Genomic DNA, 11,161 nt, shown 5'->3' on the forward strand with positions numbered 1-11,161 from the left:
AAAAAATTGACAGAATTAACCTCAAAATGATGTGAATATTCCCAACAATCGAACGAGATTGACTATGGTAGAGAATACTTGTAACAAAAAAAAGTCTAACTTCAACTCTAATTGAAAACATAAATTGAGACTAAATGAAAATTTTGGTGAACTTTAAAAGAGGAAAACAAAATTTTAACCATTTCTAGTTTTTTTTCTACAACTCTATTTTAATGATACATAGATTCGGCACTTTGTAGTTTTTGAAATTAGAACACTTACGAAATGAAACAGAAAAAGAAAAAGGGTTTATACTATGAAGACCAAAGCAACTATCTTGAGCATATCTTTATTGTTAGTTTGTTCAAAATTGAAAGGGAAATAACCCCCTTCTCATGTTAATGCCTATTAGTGTTAGTAATTACTAAAAATTGATACGCAAAATTATCCTGACTGCTACCTGAATCTATTCAATTGGCGAGGTAAGACAAAGTCAAATAAAGGAATCAAGAAGCAAATCAATAACGATTTCTGCCTGATGGGAAAATGGAGTACATGATATTACAGAGGAAAAACAATAGAGTTGCCATCAACCCTGTGAAGCTTTTATAAGTTAGCCGCCAACATGGCTCGAATTTTGGCTCTAAGCTCATCAGAGACATCACTTATTTCTGGCCCATGGTTTGCATTCGATAAACTGGCAGAAGGCTCTCTGCTAGCACGTTCAACCTCACTTGCTTGTTGAGACTTATCTGATTTCATTACCTCCCCCTCCTCCAACTCTGATTCTCTTTCAACATGAGATCTGCTCTTATGCTTTGTATGTCTGCTTCGGTGTCTACGCTCATCCTCAGATGAGGTCTCATGTTTATGCCGTCGTGAATGTTTATGCTCATGGTCTGACATGCTGTCTTCTCTTTGTCGTCGTCTTGAAGATCGGTGCTTTTCATCGGAGGAGCTATCGTATTTATGATGATGACTTGAGTGTTGATGCTCATCATCAGAGATGCCATGTTTAGCTCCCCTGTAAGAATACTTGTCTTTCGAGGAGGAATGTCTTCTCTTGTGCTTGCGTCCGTCCCTATCCCTGTCCCGACTGGTGTGTGAAGATCGATGAGATCGATGCTTTTTTCTGGATCTTTTATGATCCCTTACATCTTCTCTCTTTTCTTCTTCCTCCTCCTCCTCCTCTTCTTCCTCCTCTTCATGTCTACTAGATCTGGAACGGTACTTTCTTTTTGATCGCCTTTCAATATCATCAACAGCATGTTTCTCCTCAGATTTCTGACTTTTATCTGAATCATCAATAGAATGCTTCTCCTCAGACTTACTTATATCTGAATTATCCACATCAAATGGAACGGAGCTTCCTTCCCTTTCTTTAACCACAGGATTCCCAGTCTCAGCATCTGAACCTGAAAGACCAGAGCCAGGTGGCTCAACGGATAAAGCTCGTGGCAGGTCATTTTTCAATGCTCCAACTCCACTTTTTAGCATGGCTGCAAACATCTTTGCTCGTTTCAATCTCTCTGCCTTAAGTTTCTGCTCTTTAGTCATATGTGCTTCAGAGGAGTCTGCTTCCCTAGCTGCGGCAATAGCTACTGTTTCTGCAATAGCCTTGGTAACAGGGATAGGAGCATCCAGATTTTGATGAAAAGTGGACAAATACCCACCATCACCTCCAAGGCCATGAACACTACTACTTGATGTCTTGGTAAAAATATCTAAATTAGGGTTTTTAATACCCCTAGTCGCAGCCTGAAGAATAGCAGCTGCTGATGCTGCATCCATGCCAACTGTGTTTTGAGAATGGCAGTCTTTGGGAGTTGGATCTTGACCATCCTTTTTTGACTTGCCAATAATCATCTTGAATTTCTCTTTTCTGTCTATATCATTTGGTAGATCAGAACCCATAGATCCACATGAGAGATCATCACTTTCTTCATGTACAGCAGTATTGTCCCCTGCACGACCTGATGAATTGTGTTTCTGGTGGTCCTTGCCTGGTAACTTACCCTGAAAGCAAATAGAAAGATCAGTTAGTTGCAGCTAAAATATGCATTTAGCAATACCTTAAAATTCATCAAACGAACGTGTCCTAAAGTATTCATTGAATTTACTTGGTGCATAAAATACCTCCTTAACCCCAACAAAATAGTTACAAAAAGGATAGCAGGAAAATACAACTGAGAAACACACCTCGTCAGCATTTTGAAGAGCTTTTAGATAGTAAGTATGATATCGATTAGATGGCAGAAGAAATGGGAACCTTCCATGAGCACGATCTTGTTCAGCAAGAACAGCCTCAACTTGTTTGCCATTTTTTAAGACGAACTCAACTATCCTCTCAATAACTCTTTTCAAGTCAGATGGAGGTTCAACAACAGGTAGTTCAATCTTAGCAGTACTAGGCACATAAGTTTGTGACTTGTTTGCAGCATTAGATGCTGAATCCAAGTCATCAGCTGTTTTTGCTCGAGCTGCAGTCGCTGTCTTAACAGTACTGATAGAGTGATTCCGCTTAATAACAGGGACTCTTTCTTTCAAAGAGGGCACTGGACTTTTAGATATGCTTCCATCCTTATTGGCAGTATTTGAAGATGATTCAGCCTGTTCTGTTTCTGGGGAAGCACTTGTACCAGCAGCATCAACAGCAGCTCCCTCACATTTGTCTCTTTCAAAGTCACAAGTATTCTCAGTTGTACCATCTTCATCCTCTCCAGATCCATAGACAGATCCAAGCAAAGACAGTGCACCACCCGTTTGATCAAGCCCCTTACTTTTATTCTTGTCCACAGTTGAGTCACCGTCGTCTATGTTAGCTTTCAAAAGTTCTTGATGATCAACAAGAAACCTAAAATATGGATGAAGATGATGATCAGGCATCAGGAAGCCAAATGTTGGATTATCTCCTTGCTTCACCCTCAGAATAATTTCTGACTGGCTTCCATGTTTTCTTACAAACGTTGCAGTCCTTGAAATAATCTGATGTACCTTATCACTTGGAGGCTGGAAAAGAAAAACAAATAAAAATGGTTTCTTCATCAGCAAATGTGAATTTCAATATTAGAACAAAGTATAATTTTGAAAAGGGGGTTTACAAGCAGAATATATAGGTACATAAAGATCTTACTAAAAAACACAAGAAAACCTCACATATACTTGGATAATCATACAGATCAAGAAACAGAACTTTATGAAGATATTTTTCAATCCATTGGCTCTCAAGAGGTAAAGAATCAACGAATTTCTATCATCCTAATCCCACCTGCATGACCCCTTCTCATGATATCAAAAGGAAACAAGGTGCCTGTGAATGGCTACCTTGAGTCAAAAGAACTCCATATATGCTCCGAGCATCTGAAACTTAGACATCATAAGCCTTAGAATAACACATGTACCCTAGACAATTATCACCTAATCACATTGGTTAAACAATGAAACGTCAATTAAATGTGTAACATCTGAAAATAACACAACAAACTATATTTTAAGAGATGGGATACTCACCAGGTTATGGAGTAAGTTTTCTGGTACTGGGAAGTTAGGATGAAAACCAGCGTCAGTATCACTGTCCTTCGTCTCCATGGACACGTTAGAATTTTCATATGAAAATGCAACAGCTCGATAGCCAGCTGAATTCACTGGACCTGAATCATTATCTAAACAAACACAGAAAGGCGACAGCCATGATCAGAATCACATATAATTCTCAAGAGCAACAATATCATACACCTAGAATGGTAAAGACACTAACACCAAAGAAATTAAACATAACCGGAAGCCAGGAGAAAATATCCTTACTTGCATTCTGACACAGGAACCGTAGCAAATTACAGTCCATCCTGCAAATGTGGAGATTGTTGTTGTACAAACAAAAGAACTCAACATTCTTAGGTGGAAGTTGGGAAAAAAGTTGTTCCAACATCCACTGACAAAAGAGAGAAAATTTTTTGACTTGATAGCCAACGTTGCACATCGCCTAATTGCCTCAACTAAAGTAATATCTCAACCAAATATAAGAGTGTGTCCAAACGATGAGTGAATTGAACACAATTGTTTAAAGATTATTTTAAGGACAAATATTATAAAATTACTAGCTATGAAGCACGGATACCTCTGCTGGTCTCCAACACCAACATGACATTTGTAACACAATTCTTCACCGTGTCCAAATACAAAATAATAATTTGCAGCTCGGACACTTGAGCCGATATCTCTTCTTGGCTGGACACCTCTAGGGAATTTACATCATTTATTTTTTTTTAAAAATCATTAAAGAAATTACTAATTTATCACTTGATGAACTAGAGGCTAGACTTCAATGACAATAATAAACAAGGAGGCGAAGCTGTTAGATAAATTAGCTCTGTTGTTTAGACAAAGCGGTGTTTTTTAGTATCTTTTTATGAAGCTCATTGTCATAGAGCTCGTTTTCTTAACTTACTATGCAGGGTCCCGATGTCCTACTTTTTGGAGGTTAGCCGTGTCGCAGGTGTAAGTGTAAGTGTTGTGTCGAAATCGGTGCTTCATAGATTACTAGTGATTCATTAAAAGCCTTCACTCTATACACACAATAAATTACAAAGATATATGAAGTCCTCTGTATAACAATACACAAAAGAGAACCAATCTAACATCATTTCATTCATAGCAAACCTCTCATCATGTCATGTAAGGAAACATTCTACCTACATCGCATTAAGAAGCAACATCATCAAGTAAAAGTCAACAACCAAGCCTTATCATCATCGCCACTAGGTGAACTCCATCAAGTCCAAAACCAATTTTCTAGTCAAAACTTTTCCGAAGTTTTCTTACAAACTTCCTCTACCCTAGTTAACCTCTCAACCCTCACAATTTTTTTTTCAATTTCTCTTCTGAGAGCAACACAAAACATAAACAGTCAGAACAAAAATCATCAATCAAATTTCCCATTTCTTCTACTACAATTCCATCAAGCAACTCCAATAATAGTAAAACAAAACGAAATGGAAAAAGTGAAGAGGAAAAAAGTGCTGTGTACGGTACGATTAGGTTTACCTTGTGGTTGTTGTTGTTGGTAATGGTCAGGGGATGATGAAGGGAGGTCGAGATAGCGTTCGTAATCGAGGTCAGGTTCGGGAGGAGGAGGGCGGCGCTTGAGGCGGGGAGGAAGGGGACCGGAGAGAAGGTGGCGAACATCGTAGCGATCGATGGAGAGGGAGTTCCAGTCAACCAGAGCTTCCGGCGAGTTCACGAACGCCGCCATGGCGTCGTCGTCGAAGAACATCGCGTGTCGCCCAACCAACTCGAGATCCATCGTTTCTCCACTCTCCGATTGCTTCCAATTTGATGATGAATTTGAAATGGTTACTCTGACTCTGACCATGGATATGAAAGATGAATGATGATGGGCTTCAGAGTTTGTTGAACTTTGGGCCTTTAAGGCCCATTTATGCATGAACTGATTAGGATTGACAAAAAAAAACTGGTTATTATTACCATCTCTAATGGGGTTGTTTAATTCAGTTGGAGCACTGAAGTTTATAGCATCATTGGAGTAACATGATATGACATTTTTGGTTTTTTAAACTTTGGCAGTTTGGACTTACCAATATAGCGTTTAAGCAACCCAACAATAACTTTGCATTGGAGATGCTTACACTCAATTATCAATAGTATGTATATTTAAAGAAAATGATACAGAATATGTGGCTAGCAATTTAACCAAAAATTATGATAAATTATTGAACTAGTATGTATTATTTCATTATTGATTACTTCAATCATTTAAATCAGTGATAATCCAATATGTATTTTTAATCTAATATAATTTATTATGGAGATCCCAAAAAATTCATCATATACTAAGTTAAATAAAAATAATAAATGATTGTGTTTTGTGACAAATGTTAACAACAAGATTTTGTTACAATCCATATATATTGTTTTTGTTACAATCCATATATTAACCTCATGTGGATTTTTATAGTTAAGAATTTGTCAAATATTACTGTACGCACCCCATACCCACCAATTTACACGCCCTCAGACAATGAGCAAATGACTCTGATTCATAATCAAAACAAGGGTTATCACATTCCGACAAATGACTCTATCCCGCCTCCCGCTAGGCCCACCGTTGTTTCAATTGCTCTTCAACTGATTGCGGACACCGCTGCAGTGCTGGAAATATCTCCAGAGCGCATATTTGCACAACCTGAAAAGGAGCCCACTAAGTGGTGGTTCTGGCAATGTTGTTGATGGTGTTGTTCAACAAACTCAAGTCCTTATAAATGCTTGCTAACACAGCAGTCCTGATTTATACTCACCAAGCATCTGGCTAAAGCGAGTAACTTTAGAAGGCATTGTTTTGTTTGAAGTAAATTCAATGGCTCAGAGTACTGAAATGAGAGTAGGAGTTTTGACTAAATAGGGCCTGATTTATGTTCATCAATCATCTAGCTTATGTTAGACAAAGACTCGTCATTTCCAGCCTTGTCCTTTATGTACAAAGTACAGAAATTACAGAGTCCAGCAATGGGATTAGGATGACCAGACAAAGCCTTGTCATTTCCAGCTACTCCATCATCAAAGCTTTTATTTCGCCTTCAAGAAGACATGAGTTCATGAATTGACAACTTATCCTTTTTAGCAAATCCCCTGCTTGTGCAAAAGGAACCTTCACTCTTTACCAAACTATTTGCAATTGTTGACAAATGTTCAGAACTGCTTATGCCTATAGTATAAGGGTCAGAATACTTCATTGTATCTCCTTCATTTCCTATTTTTGATTGCCTCCCTCAATCATAATATCATCTAGAATTCACATTAGACTGGCAGAAAAGGGAAAAAAACCTCTGCAAATTCATATCCATTATAGGTTGGCTATAACATATCCAAGGATCCTTGTTAAAACTTAAAACCATGCCTGGAATGTCCTAGTCCAATTCAAATTGTAGACCAACACGATGTGGCAAATACTATTGTACGCACCCCATACCCTCCAATTTATACGCCCAAAAACAACGAGCAAATGACTCTGATTCATAATCAAAACAAGGGTTATCACATTCCCACAAATGACTCTATCCCGCCTCCTGCTTAGCCCACCGTTGTTTCAATTTCTCTTCAACTAATTGCGGACACCGCTGCAGTGCTGGAAATCTCTTTAGAGCTCATATTTTCACAACCTGAAAAGGAGCCCACAGAGGGGTGGTTTTGCCAATGTTGTTGATGATGTTGTTGAACAAACTCAAGTCCCTACAAATGCTTGCTAACACAACAGGTCTGATTTATACTCATCAGGCATCTGGCTAAAGCGAATAGCTTTAGAAGACATTGTTTTGCTTGAAGTAAAGTTCAATGGCTCAGAGTACTGAAATGAGAGTAGGAGTTTTGACTCAATATGGCCTGATTTATGTTCGTCAATCATCTAGCTTCTGATGGACAAAGCCTCGTCAATATATTTGGGACATACATGAAACTGACCCAACATTACACGACCATCACTGAGACAATGAGGAGAAGATGGGGTAGAGAAGATAGGATTAATGGGTTGGTTTTTACTGAAAGTGGACAATAGTCAAAATGATATACTGAAAGAGGATTAAAGTGAAATAAAGAACTGAAAGTGGTATGTACTTTTCAATTCACACGATAGACCGCTCCCTATTTTACACTTCTAGCGCCGAAAAAAACATATTTCTAAATTTTGCTCAAAAAAGGGGTGCACGTGTGCCTCCCCAGCCAAGTGGCGGAGGATAGTTTTTGCCAACTAGTAAATGTATTATTTCATTATTCATTAGTCTCATTGACTGACATTGTGGGAACCAAATGTTATGTTTGGCAGAACTGCTGAGTAATTACTGTTGCGGGAAAGTGCTATTGAATCTCGCTACGGTAGGGAGAAAGTTTGATGGAGTAAATCCATTTGATTTTCGCTGGATAGTTTGATTTTGCTGGAAAATATGGTTAAGGTGGCACTTTGGTGTATCCAAGATGAACCTGTTCTCCAGCCAGCAATGAAGAGTGTGATGTTGATCCTTGTCCAAATTCAAGTCGGTGAAGAAAATACTGCAGCTTTACAGTGTTCATGTGTTCAAGATTGCAATTCTTCAGCAAGACCTTTACCATCTCTAGAAATACTTTTTTTTGCTACATCGGAAAATTAACAACAAAATAAAAGACTAAGGAATAGTCAACCGATCCCTCAAAATGAGGATCTCTAAGTCTGAAGGCGGAGCCTCCAGGAGACACAGATTCATGGACGTAGCGGAAGCACCCTTCTTGGCCAATCAATCTGCTGGGTGATTGCAGTCCCTGCTAATCACATTGATAGTCACCTTCCATTCCCTGCTCTTCAGGTCATGAATCTCGGTGAGGATAGGGAAGAAATGTAAGACCCAAGTTTTTAAGCTTAGAATAAGTGGAAGAGATTTCCATTTACGATTAGGGTTGATGTAATGTGAAGGGAAACCTGAACGAAAGTTTATTAAATGAAATAAATTTATGAAGGGGAAAGTTCAGGAAAAGTCAAAGGATTGTATCGAAGTCGATTTAAGTTATAGCACGACTAATATTCGCATTTAAAACCTAGGACAAGAACCTTAGGAAACAAAACTATGTTCCAGCTTTGGAACACTATAGGAATATAATTTCCAACAAACTTCCAGCTTTGGAACACTGTAGGAATTTAGTCCAAAAATCTTTAGAGAAATATTAGAACTTCTCTTTTTCCATATATCACAATCATTTCGAGGCGAAACTCTAGGATCTACGAACGTCCGATTCCAATCATCGGAAGTTTGCCGAAACCGAATCCCTGGTTTTTCAAAACCCTAGAATTACTCGACAATGAAGACTTTTTCTATTCAGAGCTTCAAATGAATATTCTACACGCGTACACCCATTTCTCTTGATGATTTCAATCTTTCTTCAGAAGGAAGTTTTTCATTCCGACATCCGATGCAAAAAGCAACTTATCGGGTAAAATAGTTTTATACCGACTATGCATTAGTTGCCAAAAATACAAGGAGACCTCTTTATAGTTTTGGAATTCTTTTGCCAAAACATATCTATTAATTCACGGAGAATGACGCCGGAAAAATCAGATTCGCGAAACTTTCATTTTACCGCGTTTTGCCAACCTCTATATATAGCCAAGAAATGAGAAAATATCACAAATTTCCACCATTTCTCTCCAAAACCTGCGAATTTGCTAAGAGGAAGAAGGAAGAAGAGATTTTGTTCAATCCTTGCTTGATCGTTGATCCGTTAGTTGCTGCTTCAAGGTTTCGAGGTATAGTCGCTAATCCTTACCTCCGATCGCTTTTTCCATAGCTTTTCTGTAGAGTTTTCTGAGCGGATAGTTTTTGGGTTTTTGCAAAACTATCCTGAATCTTTCATTTCTGATTCTAAACCTCTTCTATATGTGCCCAAGATCACTTCTGCCGGATTAGATTTTCCGTTATGTCGCCGGAATTCCGCCGGAATCAATTTTAGCCTAAAATACCCATTTTTGGAGTTTTTGGAGTAAAGCTTCAACCTTTAGGCTGAAAACTATCGCCTTAGCTTAGTGCTAGTAGGATTAGTTGTCATAAACGTCGTTGGTGACGTCCCTGCAAAATTTTATTTTTGGGATTTCAGTTTTGAAAATCCTAAGTTAAAAATCATGACCAAAATACCCCTGCGACAGTTTTTGATCCGATAATTTTTCCGAGTTCAGAATACCCTTAGTTACGGCTTATGAAAGCATAGGAACCAAGTTTGATCGAAGAAAAATCGAGCCCCACAATTGTGAAAAGTGGCCGAGCCCTATAGAGGAGGAGGGGGAAAATTCCTTTTCCGAAAACTTGTCCTTTCGCGCTAGATTATCGTACCTTAGAGTATAGATTACTTCGAGTAACCTTAGTAAGTATCGATAACTTAGTTTTCGATAGATTCTGATAGTGTTTCTGTGGTTTTGCTCTAAAGGTGATTTTGAGGAATTCCCAGAGGAGCAAGCCTTTGATTGTGAACAAGTGTTAGGAGATCGTCCTGGAGAATCTACAGGTGAGGGCATCTCACTGAATCTCTAGTTAATGCTTAGGGTCGATGCTTTCGACATTGTTTACTGTTTATGCACTGGATTGTGTGTGATTGAAAAATGTTTTCTGAGGCTTCGGCTGACAATGTAGATGATGCATCTACTGAATGTTTTTGATGAGTGAATGACATGCTAAGTGCTAATTGGGTAATTTAGGATGTGTGGTGCATGCCTTATATGCTAGGTGCTATGTGGTTATTGCTTAAGATATTGACATATGACATGTTGATTGATTATGATGAGTTAATTCTGCTTTTGCACTATAATCTGAGTTTCTGAACGGTGAGAAAAGCGGGCAGGTCATGCCGATTTTATTTTGAGAGTTTTGAGAAAGCTTGAAAGGACGAATGAGATTCGGGCCTTGTTGTGGTGTTGTATGGATCGAGACATTCTCTGGAGTCATTTGGGGATTAGGAGATCCCGAGAACTTATAGGATTCGCGATAAGACTAAAAGGATAATTATTTTGTAAAGAAAACTCATAAGACATTAAACAACCTCTAAATCTTTAAGTAATGGTAATAATCTCGGAAGGGAGCTTTGGATGCAAATCATAGTTTTGGAAAACGAGAAGTGTCGTCGGATCCCAGCATTGAGAAAGTTGAGGGGCTTCGAGTATGTAGATGTTGTGGTGCTGTTGGAGCAGCGTTTGTTGTTGTGCTGTTGGAGCAGCTATTGTGGTTGTGCTGTTGGAGCAGCTATGTTGTTGGGTGTATCTTCGACTTTGCGGCGCGAATCCGTATGTCCAAACCCGACGGGTTGGGCCGATTCGGCAATAATTGTTGACACGCGCGAATCCGTATATTCAATCCGATGGATTGGATCGATTCGGCGGTAGTCACTCAGGCACGCGTGAGTCCGTATGTTCAATCCGATGGATTGGATCGATTCAGCGATTGCCATTTTACCTCGCGTGAATCCGTATGTTCAATCCGAGGGATTGGATCGATTCAGCGATAACCTTTCGACTCGCGCGGATCCGTATGTTCAATCCGATGGATTGGATCGATTCGGCGATAGTCATTGGACACGCGCAATGTCCGTATGTTCGACTCTTTTGAGTGAACCGACTTGGCGTTGTCATTTGTTGCGTGTGCGAGTCCGTATGTTCATC

General features: G+C 39.0%; 1 protein-coding gene across 9 annotated transcripts; it reads right to left on the minus strand.

The window, feature by feature from the left end:
• Positions 1 to 477: 477 nt before the first annotated feature.
• On the minus strand, positions 478 to 5,335 carry LOC130733085 (uncharacterized). 9 transcript variants are annotated; one of them, XM_057585148.1, is made up of 5 exons: positions 5,023 to 5,334; positions 3,784 to 3,824; positions 3,490 to 3,641; positions 2,179 to 2,988; positions 478 to 1,995 (listed from the first exon to the last, which is right to left on the minus strand). In XM_057585148.1, exons 2-5 carry the CDS (start codon positions 3,821 to 3,823, stop codon positions 586 to 588), a joined length of 2,412 nt encoding a protein of 803 aa, XP_057441131.1. In that variant the 5' UTR covers position 3,824; positions 5,023 to 5,334; the 3' UTR covers positions 478 to 585. The 9 variants fall into 9 exon arrangements, with proteins under 9 accessions (XP_057441131.1, XP_057441129.1, XP_057441130.1 ...); XM_057585146.1 differs by lacking the exon at positions 3,784 to 3,824 and having other exon boundaries at positions 5,023 to 5,335; XM_057585147.1 differs by having other exon boundaries at positions 3,784 to 5,334.
• Between the last annotated feature and the right edge of the window lie 5,826 nt (positions 5,336 to 11,161).

This window comes from Lotus japonicus, chromosome 1 (assembly GCF_012489685.1).
Source record: "Lotus japonicus ecotype B-129 chromosome 1, LjGifu_v1.2".
NCBI classification, from domain to species: Eukaryota; Viridiplantae; Streptophyta; class Magnoliopsida; order Fabales; family Fabaceae; genus Lotus; species Lotus japonicus.